This window comes from Sander lucioperca, chromosome 14 (assembly GCF_008315115.2).
Source record: "Sander lucioperca isolate FBNREF2018 chromosome 14, SLUC_FBN_1.2, whole genome shotgun sequence".
Taxonomy (NCBI): Eukaryota; Metazoa; Chordata; class Actinopteri; order Perciformes; family Percidae; genus Sander; species Sander lucioperca.
The window spans coordinates 11,193,402-11,213,401 of NC_050186.1; the positions used below are offsets into that span (position 1 = coordinate 11,193,402).

Below are 20,000 nucleotides of genomic sequence, written 5' to 3' on the forward strand. Positions count from 1 at the left end.
ACATAATCTATTGTGGAAATTACAGATGTCACATGTGATTCATGAAGTGGTGTCAAGCTGGCGGAAAGACACAAATTGCATTGTGGATTGATGTGTCAGAGACGGGTGGAGTCAACAGTACGTTTGACATATGACAGACTGAGAATGTTTAAAGGTGTATGTCATGATTTCCTCATGAAATAGCAGAGATCCCACAATCACTTGGCTGCATCAAACCCAATGAGTCCAGCATTTCACCTCTACTACTTTATATGTGTTGTTGCAATTCAAAGAAGAATTAAGAAGAAGATAAAAGACATGCAGTGATCAAACTAAATAGATAGATTTGCCGAGGAGGGAGCTAATACAATAATGTCAGATTCTGGAAAAAGTGAATTACAACAGCCAAACATTACGCAGCTGGAAGAGAAAAATTCAGAATTTATAAGATTAAAGTCATTAGAAATGTCAAAGAACCACATAATTCACCATGTCGCTTCACTTTGAAATGTTGGATTAACCTCCTCAAATCACAGACGCCACTGCTTGTAGTGTATTGCCCGTAGATTAGTCTCGCTTTGCCAGGCCTTCCTCCATAGTGCAGCGGAGGAGGGTCTGGCTAGTCCACACAGCATTCCTGGATGGGACTAAAACGTGCTCTGGTTTATTGGCATTTCTTTAAACCAATCACAATCGTCTTGGGCGGACTAAGCGCCAAACGGAGCCATGGTGTCTCTGCAAAATAGCCTTGGGAAGGAACTTGTTTTGGTGGAACGTGTGTACGTTTAAAAGTTGTTTTAGTCATGCAACAGAAAACTCAGATTGGACAGATAGGGTACATCCCATGTCTCTTAGTTGATAGCTTCTCGACTCATCGGTTGAACCGGAAGTTGTTCTGTCCCTCCTCGGTGAAGGCCGTCTCAAAGCTCTTATTTCTGCCCCGAGGAGCGAGGAGGGATCGAGGAGCTATAGGCGAGGAAACACGAGAGCAGCCTTCCTGGAAGCCGTGCAGCTGAAGGAGTTGCTAACTCCGCCCAAACAGCTGATTAATTCATGTGACGCTTCAGAGGAAAGGATGTCTCATCCCTCTAAAAACACATTTCCTTGGTTTCTCTCTCCTTCCATGATTTCCTTTACGTCTCTCCCTCGGTGAGAGGGACTAAGATTCGAGGAAGGGAGGCAAGTGGGGGAGTCAGGGATGCAATTTAAGCGACATGAGATGCACCGATAGTCAAGCTAGCTGTCTGGATTTACCCTGCAGAGATCTGAAGAGCAGTTAACCATAGTCCTCACAAATCCACCAGAGTTTAGAACGCCAACACAAAGAAATGAGGGACGTCCGGCACAGGAACAATCCTGGAAGTGGAACTTTGTGGCTATAGACTACCTGTAGATGTCCCCAGGGATATCTCTCCATTACGTAGTAGTTTCTTGATGCTCGAAAGCTATCACCTCATCCAAATCGGTAGGCTGTTTTCTTCTGAATCGGCCCAATTTACAGCAATGCCTCTTCAAAGTCTGGATGCTTCTGATAAAAGGTGATTCTGGGCGAAAATCACAAGTATTTGCTTATTGCTAAATCCGATAAATGCTAAATATAATTTGATGAGGTCATCCACTGCAGGCATAATACACAGCGAGCCGCGGCGTCTGTGGTGTGATGAGGTTGATCCAAACTTTGCAAAGTGAACCGATGGGCTTCTTTGACCAAAACAACACACTTTTGTACATACATTATACAAATGTATGACTTTATAATCTCAGAAAATATCCAAGTTCTTTTCTTGTAAACTTACGATTTTAATTCCTGAAAGTTTGAGTTTTTTCTAAGAATATTACCCCTCTATCCCGGAGGGCTATCCTAATCTATAATAATACATTTTAAATGTATTTGTTGATTGTATTTTGCATTAATAATCTGAATCTGTAAAGTAACTGAAGTTACTAAATGGCAGCTCTGGTTTGTATTGAATCATTTTTTGTAACATGGCAATAGTAAAAAGACATAAGAGGTTTAGTAGAACAGCCTGTTTCCTCTCTTTCCTCTCACAGAAACAGTTTATTGTCTTTGTTTTGCTGTTTGTGCTCCTACGTGTTCGATTTCTTCTCCCGTGTGGCCAAACCTGCCAGAGGATCCTCGAGCAAGATTAGGCCGTTTAACCGGCCTCAGCTCCAGACGTGCTGCAGTAACCCGAGGACAAACACTGAGTCTCTGAACAAAATGTTTAGTTTGTGTGTTTGTGTGTGTGTGTGTGTGTGTGTGGGTGTGTGCGTGCAGGAGAGCCAGACAGAGGTGGAGCGTCTGCAGAAGCAGAAGGAAGAGTTGTGCGCTCAGATCCGTGACCTCAGCCTGCCGGTCGATCTCGCTGCTGATTCCTTCCCCGACCTCAAGAAACAGCTTCGCCTCCTGGAAAGTCAGGCCAGCGACAGAGCGCAGGAAATCAGCACGCTCAGCGCCAAAATACAGCAGCAACAACAGGTGCTTTTGCAACCCACTCAGGGTTTTCCCTGCCCTTATAAGGTTTAGGTGGTGGTGGTGATGGCACAGTGGATATGACACATGCCTTTGGTGTGGGAGATCTGGGTTTGATTCCCACTGCAATACATCAACCGATGTGTCCCTGAGCAAGGCACTTAACCCCTAGTTGCTCCAGAGGTGTGCAAACTCTGATATATAGCAATTGTAAAAGCGGCAGCTAAATGACATGTAATGTAATGTAATGTAATGTAATGTGCAGCACCCAAGCCGTTTTGGGCAGCACCTAGAAGACTTTGAAAAGATTAAAGTCTGAAACCATCTCACATGTAAAGACAGTCATCTCACATCTTGCATTAAAGGCTGTCATAATGTGTAAAGACTGGGGATCTTGCAGGGTCACACATTGCAAGACTACAACTTTTCATTATGAAACATTTAACCAAGCTAGCGAGCTACCGCTAGTTTTAACTTGTGGGAAAGTCTGCCTCTTTTTCTGATCTGTCGTACATGCAGATGAATGTCTCCAGTACCCAGAGGTCGGTGTTTATCTGCCGGTAAAACTCCCATTAGATGACGGGCTTCAGAAGGGCTGAAAATTGGCAACTTTCCCTCTTTAGCATTTAGCTTAGCGTGGCGCCATAGCAACCATAAACACCACTGGCGCTAGCCGTTTGCTGCTTCCTTGTTTAGGCTGACTATATGTCTGTAAATTAAGCTAAAGCATTTTATTACCAAGTCAAATATCCAAATGTTAGTTTTAGGCTAACTGTATGCCTGTAAGTTAAGCTAACACACGTACCGTCGGACATAACATTAGCTTGGTGTCTCTCCATTCTCTCTGCTGATTCCTCACGTCTGTTACCACTTTTGTCTTCATAAAAGCTCAGTTTTTCGGGTCGACAGCTTCTAAAGACTTAAGTTCATGGGTTCTTTACATGTTGGTAGTGTATATCACCACACAGCAGCTTTTAGGCATTTTTCTGTTGTTTGCTAGCAGACGAAATCGACTTGGAGGAAACCTTCACGCAATACAAGTCAATGGAGAGCTGAGAGTTGTTTTTCCCTCCGGTGGGGCTGGGACTTAAATGTGCTCTGTCTCTATGTTCACTCTCTCTTCTCTCTCTTCTCTCTTTTCTTTTCTCTGTTCTCTTTCCCCCGATAGATCCACATGCGCTTTGAGATGGAGATGGAGCGGATGAAGCTGATGCATCAGAAAGAGTTGGAGGATAAAGAAGAGGAGTTGGAGGACGTACACAAGTCCTCTCAGAGACGGGTACGTCAACACAATACAAGTCATCGTCACGGCACCATTCATAACTGAGTGCATACATACAAAAACATGATAAGAACAATAAATAAAAACAGAGAGATCTGTATCTCATAGTTACGGAAGAGTTTTAGAGCCAGGCATAGAAGAATATAGGGGAGGAGGAGATTTAGGGACATGCATAGAAGAATATAGGGGAGGAGGAGATTTAGGGACAGGCATAGAAGAATATAGGGGAGGAGGAGATTTAGGGACAGGCATAGAAGAATATAGTGGAGGAGGAGATTTAGGGACGGGCATAGAAGAATATAGGGTAGGAAGAGTGTGGGAGCAACTTTCTGACGTTTTTGTTCCCTTTTTTGTCCTTTGGAATGCGCCTTGGTCGATGCGCTTAACAAGACTCAGAATAAATATAAAAAAAATAAAAGATATAACAAAAAACTTCACCTCACAATCACGTAACTGTTCTGTTCTGAGCGGTACTTGAAACAGCGGTCAAAAAACTGTATGGCTACAAACCAAAGAATGACAGCTTGGCTTTTATACACCAGCTGATACAATTACTGCCTTAATCAGCTGATGGTCAAAAGGCTGTGAAAATGCTGTGACGATATGCCACGCATCAAGCTTAATTAACACAAATTGTCAGTTTACAATGAGTCTAGTTTACTGTGAATGTCACTGCATTTATGCACAATTTATCAAAATAAAAGTTAATATTGAAATCATAATTTTGGCTCCAACAAAGAGTTTTAGGGACAGGCATAGAAGAATATAGGGGAGGAAGAGTTTAACATGAAAATCCATTAAAGATATGACAGAAAATACGGAAAAGCATAATATGTCCCCCTAAGATAACAAGATAAGAATCATGTTTGGTAAAAAATTCTCAATACCCTGAAGAAGTCATGTCGAAACGTTGGAAACTTCTGAAATATTTTTTGCTCTGTGGCTGAACGTGATAGCCTGAAGGCCGTTTTATGCTTCTGCGTCGAATCGACAGCGTACCCCCGCAGACCCCCTCTGCGTCTACGCCGTAGCCTGACGTGCGCCTCTCGAAAAATGTAACTGCACGTCTCGACGATGCACGTCGCTCGGCCGTGGCTGGGTAGCGTTGCATTTCCCCCCCCCGACTCATTTCCTGGTTCTCCTTCTCCGTAAACAACATGAAATCAAGGAGAGGGTTAACTTCTCCTGCTCCAGATTTCCCACCGTGGTCAGAAAACACAGGGGAGACACTTTGTTTCTCTCACTATGACTCTAGAGTCGCTACTCGCTCCGAAGATCATCACAGTCACTCTCTCACTTCTCCCTCGCTCTACTACACACTCCCCACACACACACACACACACACACACACACACATGCCGGCTCGACGTACACACCAGCGCACAAGTATCAACTTCAGGGCACTTATGGTAGGCTACGGCGAAAGCTCTTCGTGGAGCTTTCGCAGAACCATAAGCCTTGAGTTGTGTAAGAGAGCAGTGTTGGGTTGTTAAGTACTGATGATTCTTTCTGAATGTCCTTCCTCACCTGAAAGAAGGAAACAAATTCTTTTCACTGAATGATCCACTTTGTTCCCCCCCCCCCCCTCTGTTTCATAATGTTATGCAACGTGTTACATCACTTCTCTGCAGTCACATCGACGCACACACGCTCAAATCTAAATCAAAGTAAATTCACCTAAGTACACATTTGAGGTACTTGTACTTTACCTAAGCAATCTAATCTCATTCCGCTCGATACTTTTACTCCACTACATTTATCTGACAGCTTTAGTTACTTTACCGGTTAAGATTTTTGCACACAAAACGTGAACAATTTGCATCCAAAACAAATATAATATAAATGAAATGGCAATTATTTAGATTTTCAATGTAAAAACATTTTATTCTTCACAGATGTGAAGATTTGCTTCTTTTTGTCTTTTAATTTGAATTATTTTTTATTTATATTTACAGATACTTTTCTTTTTATATACTGCCAGTTGGGATGTGAAAGTGTTCAATAAAGTTGTGTCTTTATCCATAATAACGCATCATCATTTATTTGTTGATTATATTTGGTTTTATTGATTTTAATCTGTTGGGTAACTAAAGTTATCAGGTATATTTAGTGCAGTAAAAAGTACTTAATACGTAGTATTATTCCCTCTGACATATATAGGAGTAGAAGTATAAAGTCCCAGTATATGTAAATACTAGTAAGTCTTGAGTAAATTTACTTAGTTACTTTCTACCAGTGCATACTGGAGTGTAATCTTTGTGTGTGTCTCTGTGTGTGTGTGTGTGTGTGTGTGTGTGTCTATGTGTGTCTGTGTGTGTGTGTCTATGGGTGTCTGTGGTGTGTGTGTGTGTCTGCGTGTGTGTGTGTGTGTGTGTGTGTGTGTGTGTGTCTATGGGTGTCTGTGTGTGTGTGTGTCTGTGGGTGTCTGTGGGTGGGTCTCTGTGTGTGTGTGTGTCTATGGGTGTCTGTGTGTGTGTGTCTGTGGGTGGGTGTGTGTGTGTGTGTGTGTCTGTGGGTGTGTGTGTGCATCTGTCTGTCTCTGTCTGTGCGTCTGGTGTATGTGTGTGTGTGTGTGTGTGTGTGTGTGTGTGTGTGTGCGTGTGTATATGTGTGTGTTCGGTGCGTAGCTGAGGCAGTTGGAGATGCAGTTGGAGCAGGAGTATGAGGAAAAACAGATGGTGATTCATGAGAAGCACGACTTGGAAGGACTCATAGCAACTCTGTGTGACCAGGTACACACACACACACACACACACACACACACACACACACACACACACACAGTCACACATGCAGCCACACACACGCATTCCTGCAGGCTCTGACTGAATGAGCGTCCGGCCAACTTTCTGACATCGTAGATCATTATTATTGTGGGTTAATGTTCTGTAGCTGATGAATATGTCATTGCTACATTACAGGCGCCACAAAACAAGCATATGCTGCAAGGAGGTGGCGGCTAATTTAGCGCCGTGTCTTTGTCACTGTCAGGATGTAATTGGACTCCTGATGAGTGGCCAAGCTGGCATACAGAACAGCTCAAGTCCCTTCAAAGGGTTTAAGAATGAATAATGTGATATTTTTTCTCCAGATAATATACTATTTTAGGGTAAAAGGGATGGTTTGGATGTTTTGAAGTGTGTTTGTAGGAGCTACTTCTCCATAGTCAGTGTGTTAGCTACAGTAGATGGCGGTCGGCATGACAACAGTTTGGAGAAGCAGACAGGAGTACAGACGAGGAAGATAAGCAATGTCCTGCTTATACACATTTTAGACACCTTTAAACATCTATATCAGTTTAAGTGGACGCTATATTTAGAATATTTTCCGTACTTCACCTTGCTGTCAGCCCTTTACGACGGGGAACTGAAGCCGTTATCTCTGCTCTTTTCAAAGCCACCAGACTCCTTTGACAAAAACATAATTTTAACGTAATTTTACCTCACAGAACACAGGAGTTGCTGCTCTACCGCTGCCTCCGTCGGTTAGTTAGTTAGTGTGATTGTGAGACGTTGGTGTTTTGAAAGTTTAGGAACAAACAAACCTAACAAACTAACTAACCGACAGAGGCAGCGGCAGAGCAGCAACTCCCGTGTTGCGCAAGGTAAAATTACTGTTTTTGTCAAACGAGTCTGCATATTTTTAATTTATTTACGAAAACGTGCAATTTTATCATTTGTGTTATTGTGAGATGTTGGTGTTTTAAAAGGTTAGGAACAAACAAACCTAACAATCAATTAATTTATTTGGTCATTTCACGTTTTCGTGTTGTAGCTTTTGATTTTGTGTTGAACCGTCTCGGCCACCGTACTTTGGTGTTTTAAATTTATATAACGTATTTATTAGCCTCGTGAGACCGTCCTGATCTGGCGAGCTCCAGTTTTCCACTCGCAGATCAGTCTGGCATCTTGAGACAGAGAAAATTTGGAGCCGTTCGCCAAACGACCGACCAATCAGCGTTGGTTTTGAGGCGGGTTTAGGTGTGACGCAACGAGAAGCGACTGTTCAGTCTAAACAGCGTGGCAGCTTCCACGGATGAGCTGAGCGTAGCTATCACGCAAGTTTTATCCGAATTAGAAAGTATTCCTTCATTGAAAGAAGAGTAAAAAACGGCAGTGGAGCCTTTTCTCAGAGGAAAAGATGTTTTTGCTCTTCTCCAGACTGGTTTCGGCAAGAGTTTGACATATCAACTAGCTCCGCTAGTCGTGAAGAAAATTAGCCTCGTAACACCATCCTGATCTCGAGAGCTATCTGGCGGAGTCAGGTTAGTGATAGATGGATGGTTTATCCAATCAGCTAACCAGTATTTTCGCCCCTTCCCAAAAAGTTCTCCAACGGAAAGTTCCCAGATGGATATGCCGAGCAAATGCGAAGCAATCCATCTGGCGGAGTCAGGTTACGTATTTATATCTTTAACCACGATAAGAAATATATAAAATATAAATTGTGCCAAGTGTTAAGTTCGTGTCTGTTATTCAAATGATAAAATTGCACGTTTTCGCAAATAAATTAAAAATATGCAGACTCCTTTGACAAACAACGTCGGTTAGACAACAACTAACCAACGGAGGCAGCGGTAGAGCAGCAACTCCCGTGTTCTGCGAGGTAAAATGACCCGTTTTTGTTAAAGGAGTCTAAATATAGCGTCCACTAAAACTGATTTAGATGTTTTCAGGGGTCTAAAATGTGTTTAGCTGCTGCCTGCCATCCACCGACTACTGGCCATGGAGAAGTAGCTCATACAAACACAAGTCAAAAGATCTGAACTACCCTTGAATTAAATGGGAGGTGTCTCGTCCTGCAGGTGGGTCACAGAGACTTCGATGTGGAGAAGAAGCTGAAGCGAGATCTGAAGAGGACTCATGCCCTGCTGGCCGACGCCCAGCTGCTTCTTTCCACCGTCGATAACCCGGGGCAGAACCTCCCCGCCGGCAGCAAGGAGCAGATAGGGCGGCTGCACTGCCAGGTACACTCACCTGTACATTCACCTGATGCCACGCTGTCACCTTTAGCTCAGCAGGCCGAAACGGAACCTGCAGATTATTTTGTTTTTGTTTATTTTAGTTTTCAGCGGTAATCCAAAAAAAAAATGGAAATCCGTGGAATTTAGCAGACTGTTTTTCTGCTTGGTGATGGAGTTAACATTCTGTGTTTAATAAAAAAAAATCAAAATCTGCGGAAAATCTACCGTAAATCTGCGGAAAGATCTGTGTATTTCTGCAGATTCTGTCTGGCCCTGCTTGTGGTAGAAAATGTTGAAGGTGCAGTAGGTAAGACTTCTAAAACTAACTTTCTGTCATATTTGCTGAAACTGACCCTATGTTCCAGTAGAACTACATGAAGCAGGTCATTTAAAAAATAAATCCAGCTCCTCTGGCTCCACCTACAGCCTGGAGTGTCTAACTGTGTGTCAATCACTGCTCATGCACACGCATTCATTCTCCCTCATGGGGGGAGGGGCTTAGGAGACCGTTTTGGGCTTTAGCGGAAAGTGGGGAGGGACTGAGAAGTTGTCGATGTTCAATTTTTTTGGCTAAGTCCTGGATCTTCACAATCCTACCTACAGCACCTTTAACATGTTGGGTGTAATTTAAATGTTTACAAAATCTGCGGAAAGATCTGTGTATTTCTGCGTCTGCAGATTCTGTCTGGCCCTGCTAATCAGTTTGACATACATTTTTGCAACTCTTCTCTCTCTGCGTCGCCAATCAGCTGGAGGAGAGCGAAGCGAAGCGGCTTGAGGCAGAGAGCCTCCAGACGACTCTCTCCCAGGAGCTGGACAACTGTCAGATTGAACTGGAAAATATCTGCAAACAGAAGAGTACGGTGAGCGTGCTGACAGATTAGACTAGATTAGATTGACTTTATTCAATCCAAATTGGGAAATTTCAGTGCTACAGCAGCAAATACACAAAAGACACACAGCACACTTGTTAATCGGATAGAAGACAAGAACAACTATTCAAAAAATATACACAGGAAAGAATATACATAATACGTATATACGTAAGTGGTGAATAAAAATGTACAACCACAAGGTAAAATGTTTACTATGTTTGTGCAAGTTGCGCTATAGTGCAGTATTGTGATGTGTATGAGTCTTGCGCCCATGGGCGTGCTGGTCTTACAGGGAGGTGTGTTCAGGTGCATTCTGGGCGTGCTGGTCTTACAGGGAGGTGTGTTCAGGTGCATTCTGGGCGTGCTGGTCTTACAGGGAGGTGTGTTCAGGTGCATTCTGGGCGTATTGCTATCTTGAAGCAGGAAGTGATCGCGTCATTGACCAACAAAAACCTGGTCTAAAGTCAATAACGCAGCATTTCATTGTTATTTTAACAGCAAATTAGTAAAATGCTCCTAGGCTTGTGCACAGCGCGCACACACTATGCTTGTTACACACACAGGGATGCGCAGCAGCACACGCGCAAAAGACAAAAAATTTAAATATTAGAATGTGAAATAGTATTATGATATGATCTGCTCGCATGCTTTCACTTAATGCACAATCAGATCAGTTTCTTCTCCTGAAAATCTCTCTGCCATCATAATAGCAATGCTCCAAGGTCCAAACGCGCCTGGCTTTTAAAGGGAATGGGAGATGATCTCTGATTGGTTGATTGCATGTTACGCCCAAAACACACCTATGAATTAATGAAGACACTAAGTACAACCTTTTGAACCACGCGCCCGGGGCACGGACCCTTTTTTCCACCGTCAAACTAGCAAAAGCCGATTCTGTACGCTTCACACCGTGCGATTAGATCGCTAAAATAGAGCCCTCCGTGTTGAAGTGTTAAAAAGCTTTATTGCATGTGGTAGTAATGATTTCCCGTTGAGAGCAGAGAAACATAAAGATATGCAGATGCTTCCATACAGGACAGGAGGGCTCAGTGACTGGTTAGATGAAAATAACGTGACACAGCTTTCAGACCTTGAATTAGGGCGGGGGCTGTGTCCAAACCAACTTTCTGAAACCGGCAATCGGGTGTGCAGGAGTGAGAAAAGAGGCCAGGGTTTGAACTCCTTTCTCAGCCCTCTTATTTCATTCCTGACACCATTCTGTCATTTTTCACGTGAACAAGCGTGCGCAACACTATAAATGTCATCCAGGAGAGGCTGTCTGAAAATGTGCCCCGGTAGCATCATATTTAAACAGCAGACTGGATGATGAAATCGGCGTTAATGCTGGCCATAATTCAGAGGAAGAGAGATAAAACAGGGGAATTAGAAATGTGGCCTAAATACTATATGTAGAATCACTGATAGAAAACTGAGATAATGCTGTTTTATCTTTATGTTTAAAAAAGGAGGAGAGCTGTCGAATGCAGAAAAGTGAGAAAACGTAATAAGCTGCATACTGTATGTTCACAAATCTCACTCATTAGCATAATCTGGATATCATTTGAATAATAAACCCATAATATACATGAGGTGATAAGGGCCGTCCAGGTGGAAATACACAGTATATAAAACTATATACACACACACACACATTACATGTATTTATATCTAACTAAATTGTACAGAGAATTTAAGACTTTAGTTTTAGTTTAGTGTATGTTATTCAAATAGTAAAATTGCACATTGTCCCCTGTAAATCAAAATATGCAGAATTCTTTGACAAAAACACATTTGGAGGCAGCGGTAGAGCAGTAACTCCCGTGTTCTGTGAGGTAAAATGACGATGTATGATGTATGAATGATGTTTTTGTCAAATGGAGTCTGGTGGCTGTGAAGAGAGCAGAGATAACAGCTTCAGTTCGTTGTAAAGGGCTGTCTGACAGCAAGGTGAAGCTCTGGAAATATTTTAAATATAGCGCCCCCTTAGGGTATGGCACAGCGCAAAGCCCGACGCAAATGTCTATGTCAGTCAATGTGAAATAGTATTATAATATAATCTGCTTGCACGTTATCACTTCACGCACCAGCTGATCAGTTTCTTCTCCTGAAAATCTCTCCTTCCTGCTCAGCAAATCCTCCATCACAATAGCAATGCTCCAAGGTCCAAACGCGCCTGGCTTTTAAAGGGAATTGGAGAGGACACCTCTGATTAATGAAGACACTACAGACGACCCTTTTAGCCTGGGAAAACCCTGACGAACTTCTCTGCTCTGCAAGTCAGTCTGGCCAAGAGCCCATTCTAGCCCATTTCCAATTTTTCCAAATCGAGGCACCAATCACAACCGCTGAGGCGGGCTTTACACGATGATGATAGCTCAGCGACTGCGAGCAGCTTCTTGTTTACATTCAACATGACGGCCACCGAAGCGCAGCAACCCGTTGATGACGCTGTCGTTGCTACGTCACCCGGATCGTTGCTCTGATTGGTTGAAGGACTATCCAATTATGTCCAGAGGCATTTGAGCGGCGTCCGTTGGTAACGCCCCTTTGGAAATGGGCTGTGAATGAACCTTCCCCAGACCAGTTACAACTGAGAAGGGTCTGATGTCAACCAGGCTACAACCCTTTTGAACCATGCGCCCGGTGCACCCCTTTTTCCGCCGTTAAACTAGTAAAAGTGGACTCGTACAGGCCCTAAACGCACCTGCGCCAGGCGCTTCACACCGTGCGCTTAGATGGTTAAAATAGGGCCCTCAAACTGATAGAGATGTGTGCCTTGTGCGTCCAGGTGGATGAGCAGTTGGTGCTGCTGCAGCACGAGAAGGTGGACCTGCTGAAGAGACTCGAGGAGGACCAGGAAGACCTGAATGAGCTCATGAAGAAGCACAAGGCGCTCATCGCTCAGGTACGGCTCACTGTTTGTCTTTCTAGCTCAGTTATTAATCACTTTTTCATCCCCGAAATTAGATCTCGGTAGCCGGCGGCGGAAGAAGTATTCAGATCCTTTACCTAAGTAAAAGTACTATAATAATAAAAATATAAAAAACTTAATTTCTATAGCACTTTTCTTAACAAGGTTACAAAGTGCTTTCCAGAAAAACAGCAAATAAAACCAAGAACAACACAGCCAACAACAATGAAGTAAAATACAAAAAACAGGTGTCACAAAGCACCATATATATATATATATATACACACACACACACACACACACACACACACACACACATACATAAATGCACATACACATACAGACATACCTGTAAATGTACTCAGACATACATACCATATACTACATACTAATATGCTGTGCCCTGCTACACCCTGCTATGCCCTGCAGTGCCCTGCTACGCCATGAACTACTACAACTACTATTTCTAGTCATTTTTCCATTATCTTTATTGTGACTATTATTGCCACTGTCCATCACACCCCCAACCGGCACCGTCAGACACCTCCTACCAAGAGCCTGGGTCTGCTGAGGTTTCTCCCTAAAAGGGAGTTTTTCCTCACCACTGTCGCACTAAATGCTTGCTCTTGGGGGAATTACTGGAATTGTTGGGTCTTTGTAAATTATAGAATGTGGTCTAGACCTACTCTATCTGTAAAGTGTCTCGAGATAACTCTTGTTATGATTTGATACTGTAAATAAAATGAAAGTAAAAGTCCTGCTTTGAAAATGGTAATTAAGTAAAAGTATGTAAGTATCATCAGGAAAATGAGCTAAAAGTATTAAAAGTAAAAGTACCCAAATAGGCCTGTAACAATTGTGTGTGTCTCTGTCTGTCTGTGTGTCTGAGTGTGTGAGTGTGTGTGTGTGTGTGTGTGTGTGTGTGTGTGTAGTGGTGGAAGAAGTATTCAGATCCTTAAAAGATCAAGTAAAAGTACTAATACCACACTGTAAACATAATGTGTAACAAGTAAAAGTCCTGCTTTGAAAATGTAACTTCAGTAAAAGTAAAGTATTAAAAGTAAAGAACTCTCCTCCCATGTTAGAAAGCGTAAAGGATCAACCAGTTGTGTGTTTAATGGTCTAATCATCTCAGCTGGACTTGTAGCCGTTATATTGTTGGCTAGTTTACTTTAGAATCAAACATCAGATTTTATAAACTACATGCGTTAATGTGTAAAGTAACTAGTAACTAAAGCTGTAACAGATGAATGTAGTGGAGTAAAAAGTACAATATTTCTCTCTGAAATGTAGCGGAGTAGAAGTAGAAAGTGGCATGAAAAGAAAAGACTAAAGTAAAGTACAAGTACCTCAACATTTGGACTTAAGTACAGTACTGGATTAAATGTACTCAGTTACATTCCACCGCTGTCACCCTTTTCTTTCTCCGGTTTAGTCGTCCAGTGATATCTCTCAGATCAGAGAGCTGCAGGCTGAACTGGAGGAGGTGAAGAAACAGAGACACTCTCTGCAGGAAGAGGTGAGCTTCGGTACACAATCAGAAGAGAAATGCAGCACTGACAGGTTTATATGAGAGTGTAATTGGATTTCTGGATCCTTTCAAAGGTAATTTCTTTTTTTCTTTTTTTTTTTGAACCTGGACCCTATTTCCCCATGCATTGGTGTCTAAGTGACTAATGTGAACAAGAATCTTCAAAATTGGTCCAGTATTGAGCGAGCACAATGAACCGGGCTGCAATGTAACCCTAAAGGACAAATGTTCAGCGTCAGGTAGCGTCCACTAAAAGTTCTCATTTTGCCGCTGACAGGCTCAGATTATTATTCTAACATTATGGAAAGGACTCCTACAGAGACAAACGTTTTTTGCTAACGAGTAAGATCCTTTTTTGTTTAAAATAAAACGGCTCCGAAATCATAATCGCCAAACCCACCAGACTCCATGTAAATAAACTAGGGATGCACCGAATCCAGTTCCGGTTCCGGAATCCGGTTCGATGGGAAAAAATCCTAAGGTTCAGCAGAAACCGAACCCCGTCAAAAGGCCCAATATTAGGCCGAATCCTGGATTCAGTGCATCCCTGAAATAAACAGTGCTTTTGGCCTGTATTAAATGGCTTTATTTAGTTGCTGTCGACTTTGAGTGTAGTGTGTTTTACGATGATTAAATTAATGTTTATTTGAATGGAGTCTGGTGGGTTTGGTGATTTTTCAGGGCTGTTTCGTGTAGAACAAAAAGGATCTTACTCCTAGTCTATCTCTGTAGGGATCCTTTCCATAATGTTGTCAGACACTTCTAATATAATAAATAATACATAAATGAATAATAATAAACAGCAAAAACAGAACTTTTAGTGGACAGAAACTGGCGGTGAACATTTGCCCGTTAACGTTACATTGCAGCTTGTTTCTCGCTTAATACTGGACCAATGTCAAAGATTGTTGTTCCCATCAGTCACTTAGACACAAAGACATAGGAAAATAGGGCTGGAAACAATCATAGTTACCCATTAGATTACATTAGATATAGATTACACATAGATACAAGAAATAATAACTAGGATAGAATACATGAACAAACATAAATTCCTTGTTACAGATCACTGATTTCACATTCGCTGATGTTTCAGTTCAGGCTCTCCGCATGTTTGTTTTCTGGCTCCCTTCTCTCTCCCCCCCGCCCACCCATGCAGCTCCAGCAGAGCGCGTCGAGGGTGCAGTTCCTGGAGGCGTCCACTGTGGGGCGTAGCATCGTCAGCAAACAGGAGGCCCGCGTGTGTGACCTGGAAAACAAACTGGAGTTTCAGAGAGGGCAAGTCAAGAGGTTTGAGGTGAGAGAAAAAAAAAATAATAATTATGAACGTGTGGTTGGTATTCTTTTTAAAGGGAGACACTGCAGGTTGACCCCTTATTAAAGTTTCCATATCAGAAATTTGGGTTTGCATCAACCAAATTGCCCCAAAATAACATGGATGGTTTCATTCAACGCTATCCACAAGTAAAATGAATACTGACTGCTTTCACTGAATTTTGGGTCTTTTACTCAGTTTCATAGGATTTTATAGAAATGTTGAAATGGTTTTAAAACAGTATTTTGACTAAACTTTGACATGAACCAGTCTGTGATGCACTCAACATCCTCTGATCTTAACTATTAGTCAAAACAAATCATAATTCCTGCTTTTTATCAACTCAAAAATAAGATATAATTTCATATAAATGAGGTTTATTGACCATGAATTCCAAGAATAAGTGTAAAACTCGTGTGAACAAGTTGGTATTTGTGGTTTATATAATGGTGGTATTGGGGAAAAAAATGGTCCAAAATGAAGTGTATACATTTTGATTTTTGAGGGCAACAACTTCATAGTTGAGGGGAAGACAATACAAGGGTTAACCCTTTGAACTCTGTGATAAAAATGCTCTGCCAGTGCCTACGTTGGTATTTTTTTTGCATATTGTGATGTCATTTCTTGGAGTATCTTCAAATGCTTGATATGCCTGAAATCTGTACAGCCTGAGCTAAAAGGTTATGTAAGTCAATAAACCATAATCTTTAATAAAAGTATTGAAATTGTGTCATAAATACAGAGAATTGCAAAAATCGCACATGTATTTTCATCACATTTTACTAAATAAACACACAAAACATGTCGATTCAAAAGATTTCTGAATGTAGAAACATGAAGAAAATATCTCTTAACACTCCATGAGTTATTTGAACTCTGTCCATGTTTTAGTTTTTGAGGTATGCTCGTTATTACGAGCAGAGTGTAAAGTTATGATAGTTTCATCTGCATTAGAAATGGCGTAACGCGGTTTTTGCACCGGGCATCCCGTAACGTGATGACATCATCACGATGGGTGGTGATGGACACATGCCTTTGGTGTAGGGCTGGGCAATATTTAAATATTATATCGATATCGTGATATGAGACTAGATATCGTCTTAGATTTTGAAGAATTGTAATATCGTTACATGGTAAGTTTAGTCTTTTTCTGGTTTCAAAGGCTGCTTTACAGTAAAGTGATGTCATTTTCTGAATTCACCAGACTGTTGTAACTGTTCTATTATTTTTCCTTTAACCACTTAGTCATTATATCCACATTATGATGATTATTTATCTAAAATCTAAATGTGGAAGATATTTTGTGAAAGCACCAATTGTCAACCTTACAATATCGTTGCAATATCGACATCGAGGTGTTTGGTCAAAAATATTGTGATATTTGATTTTCTCCATATCGCCCAGCCCTACTTTGGGGTGAGAGTTCTGGGTTTGATTCCCACTGTGATACATCAACCAATGTGTCCCTGAGCAGGACACTTAACCCCTAGTTGCTCCAGAGGTGTGCAACCTCTGATATATATAGCAATTGTAAGTCGCTTTGGATAAAAGCGTCCACTAAATGACATGTAACGTAATCACGAGGGTACGACGTAATGACACGGACGACAGAAGCCTCTAAAAGAATGGACGCTCTAACTGTTATGGTTTTTATTTTAGATTGATCTAAACAGGATCATGGAAAAAAGTTTTTGTCACTTTTCTTCTGCGCTTTTTTGACGTTTTTTTTAAGCTTTTTCCGTCATTTTTGCCACTTTTTTCAACGTTCTTTCATCAATTTTTTTTCAAATGCTATAAAATTTAATAAAACACCCAAATTCAAAGAAAGAAGTGAACTGATCATTTATTTTACTTGTAAAGAGTGTCGTATATGGAACCATCCACGCTATTTTTTTGGACATTTTGGTTGATAGAAACCCACATTTCTGATATAGAAACTTTTAGAAAATGGGTCAAATTTGACCCGAGAACAACAGGAGGGTTAAGGCAATGCTTTTTGTATTCCAAGTTTTCTGAAATGTTCAGTATGAAAGTATACAAATGAGGCATTATCTTGTTGTTGTGCTAATTTGCATACATTTCCAGAACAGAAATGTGAACACTGGATAAAGCCACGTTCAGAATTGTATTCTCATTTTGTTGACATATTAGAGTCAAAGGTTTTTTACAGAGAGGATTTTAGGATATAGCTGCAGAAATCAGAAAAATACCATTAACAGCCATAACACAAAAAAAATCCATTTACTCCATGTTTTTATGGATGCAATGTTGTATAAAGCAGGCTGTGAATGCTATCCGAACAAAGCCCTGAGTAGAAAGCTTCAGAATAAAAGAGAGGAATGAAAGTGGAAAGTTTGGTGTCTGAGTGCTGCTGAAGTGGAGATTTCTGGCTCAGAGTCTGAGAACAAAACTTTAAAGATATGGATTGTAAAACTTTTGACATTTTGAAGACACTACAGGTGAACAAAGGGCCAACATTTAACTAAGGCTTCCTGCACACTGCCTGCGTGGCGTGAGCGTGGCGTTTTCTGTGTCTTTGCACACCAGAAACGTGTCTGACGCGGCGCTGCTGCTGCTGCTAGCCTTGTCTGTACACATGTATGTTTCCCATTGATAAAATGAAATAATAGCGTGTTCTTCAACTTTATTTTGTCGATGTTTTTGTGTTTGTACATTTGTTTGCACATATTTCGATATATATATATATATATTTTTATATTTCAATTCCCTTTCCTGAGATAATAAAGTCCATGTTATTGTTTTATCAGATCCAATCCAATCCTATATCTACATTTACGTCAAAACCTCGAGACTTTCAAACATCAAAATGTCATTTATTAAATGTATTTGTGTCAAATATTTGCGTGTCGCGTGAAAAATAGGCGTCGGTCCTATTTCTAGCATTTCTAGCGTGTCACGCAGGCAGTGTGCAAGCTCTAACCTGTTAACATGGGATCCGAAATAAAAACGGACACGCCACGCAGCTGACACGCTCACGCCACGCAGCGGACACACTCAGGAGCCCTAAGAGATATCACCATGAAACTTCCCCAGTTACTGACATAAAGACGATTATTTTCTGCATCACAAGTTTTTTTTAAATGTTATGTTTAACAGTGCTAACTTTTGGTGAATTCAGGAGAAATCTATGGACAGAAGTAAGAGAAAATAAACATCTAAATGTGCATTTTGGATGTTTTTTTCGCACCAGTCTAGAAGAAGACATGTTACTGAAGCAAAATAGCTCAAACAACTATAGACAAAATAGTTTATAAAAGTGATATTTTGGCCTGTAGTGTCTCCCCCTTAAATGCTGTCCCGTGCTTCCCTGATGTGCAGGTGCTGGTGTTGCGTTTGAGGGACAGCGTGGTTCGTCTGGGCGAGGAGCTGGAGCAGAGCGCCCAGGCTGAAGCTCGCGAGCGAGAGAACGCCCGCTACTACCAGCAGCGTGTGCAGGACATGAGGCTGGAGATGGAGGATCTGATCCAGAGGGAGCGGGACAGCAGCCGCAGACGCATGGAGCTGGTAACACGCTCACACTCGCATCGTGTTACTGACGCAGTCTGTCAATAGGGGACAAAATCTGCCTGCCAGCTTTTTCCTTCTTCCTATCTGTAAAGCCTGTCTTATTATATTCTCTAATGTCCAGCATTTTACACCTTTTTAAGACACATTTAAAGGATAAATCAGGTGCAAAATGAACCTAGGGGTTAATAACACGTGTACCGAGTCGACCGTTCTCTCGGATATGTTTTCATGCTAACTGAATGTGACCAGGTTTAGCGCAAACTAGCTAATTAGCTTATAATGCTAGTCGTCAGGGCACGGGTAAAGTAAAAAGAAATCGCTATTTCTACACCACTAACAAGGCTCAAAATAGCACTACACTTCCACGGTAGCATAATGAGGGGCCCTACATTTAAACCGAAGCATTGAGAACTTTGTAAGTGTACAGACAGATAGTTTAGAAAGAATGTACCGTTCACGTATGTATACAAGCAGGCGCCATCTTGGGAAAACAGTCACGACCAGTCGAATGACGAACGCCATGTAACCAGTAACCAGTAACCAGTAACATAGCACCACACGGAAGTGTGAGCCTCGTTAGTGGTGTAGAAATGGTGATTTCTTTTTACTTTACCCATGCCACGACGACTAGCGTTATAAGCTAATTAGCGGTTTGCTAAAATTGCTAAAAATGGTCACATTTGATTAGCATGAAAACATATCCCAGAGAACGGTCGACTCGGTACACGTTATTAACCCCTAGGTTAATTATGTGCCGGATTTGTCCTTTAAATATAAGGGATTAACAACCACTGCCGATGCAAACCTCCGTGCTTCATCACGGGAAATGGAGATAATTGCAGGGAGACTTTTCGTTGGCGTTCCTGCCACCTGCAGACAGATCACCGCCGCTCTACCTGGGCACCACTGAGGCTGCTAAATATAAACCCCAACAGACGTTACTTAACATCCAGGCTGCGAGACAACATTTTTTTTAAAGCCAGGCTGCTACTTCCTTGGCAATAAACACTTCCTCCGGGCTATGATTGAAGTACTCCCCACTTCCAGAAATTTCTCCGCTGTTCTCAAAACAACAGCTGGTGCATTATCTGGAACATTAGAAAACATCACTTTCATAAGTGCAAAACTTTGATCATCGCAGCA

At 41.7% G+C, this 20,000-nt stretch overlaps 1 protein-coding gene across 4 annotated transcripts in view; it reads left to right on the forward strand.

The window, feature by feature from the left end:
* LOC116041772 (unconventional myosin-XVIIIb) overlaps positions 1 to 20,000 on the forward strand; it is an 84,671-nt gene that overhangs the window by 51,603 nt on the left and 13,068 nt on the right. For all 4 annotated transcript variants that reach the window (XM_035991746.1, XM_031287803.2, XM_031287805.2 and 1 more), the window contains 9 exons: positions 2,258 to 2,458; positions 3,621 to 3,731; positions 6,362 to 6,466; positions 8,539 to 8,700; positions 9,447 to 9,560; positions 12,361 to 12,477; positions 13,919 to 14,002; positions 15,174 to 15,311; positions 18,669 to 18,854. In XM_035991746.1, the coding sequence (XP_035847639.1) occupies positions 2,258 to 2,458; positions 3,621 to 3,731; positions 6,362 to 6,466; positions 8,539 to 8,700; positions 9,447 to 9,560; positions 12,361 to 12,477; positions 13,919 to 14,002; positions 15,174 to 15,311; positions 18,669 to 18,854 (1,218 nt within the window). The remainder of the gene's footprint in view (positions 1 to 2,257; positions 2,459 to 3,620; positions 3,732 to 6,361; positions 6,467 to 8,538; positions 8,701 to 9,446; positions 9,561 to 12,360; positions 12,478 to 13,918; positions 14,003 to 15,173; positions 15,312 to 18,668; positions 18,855 to 20,000) is intronic.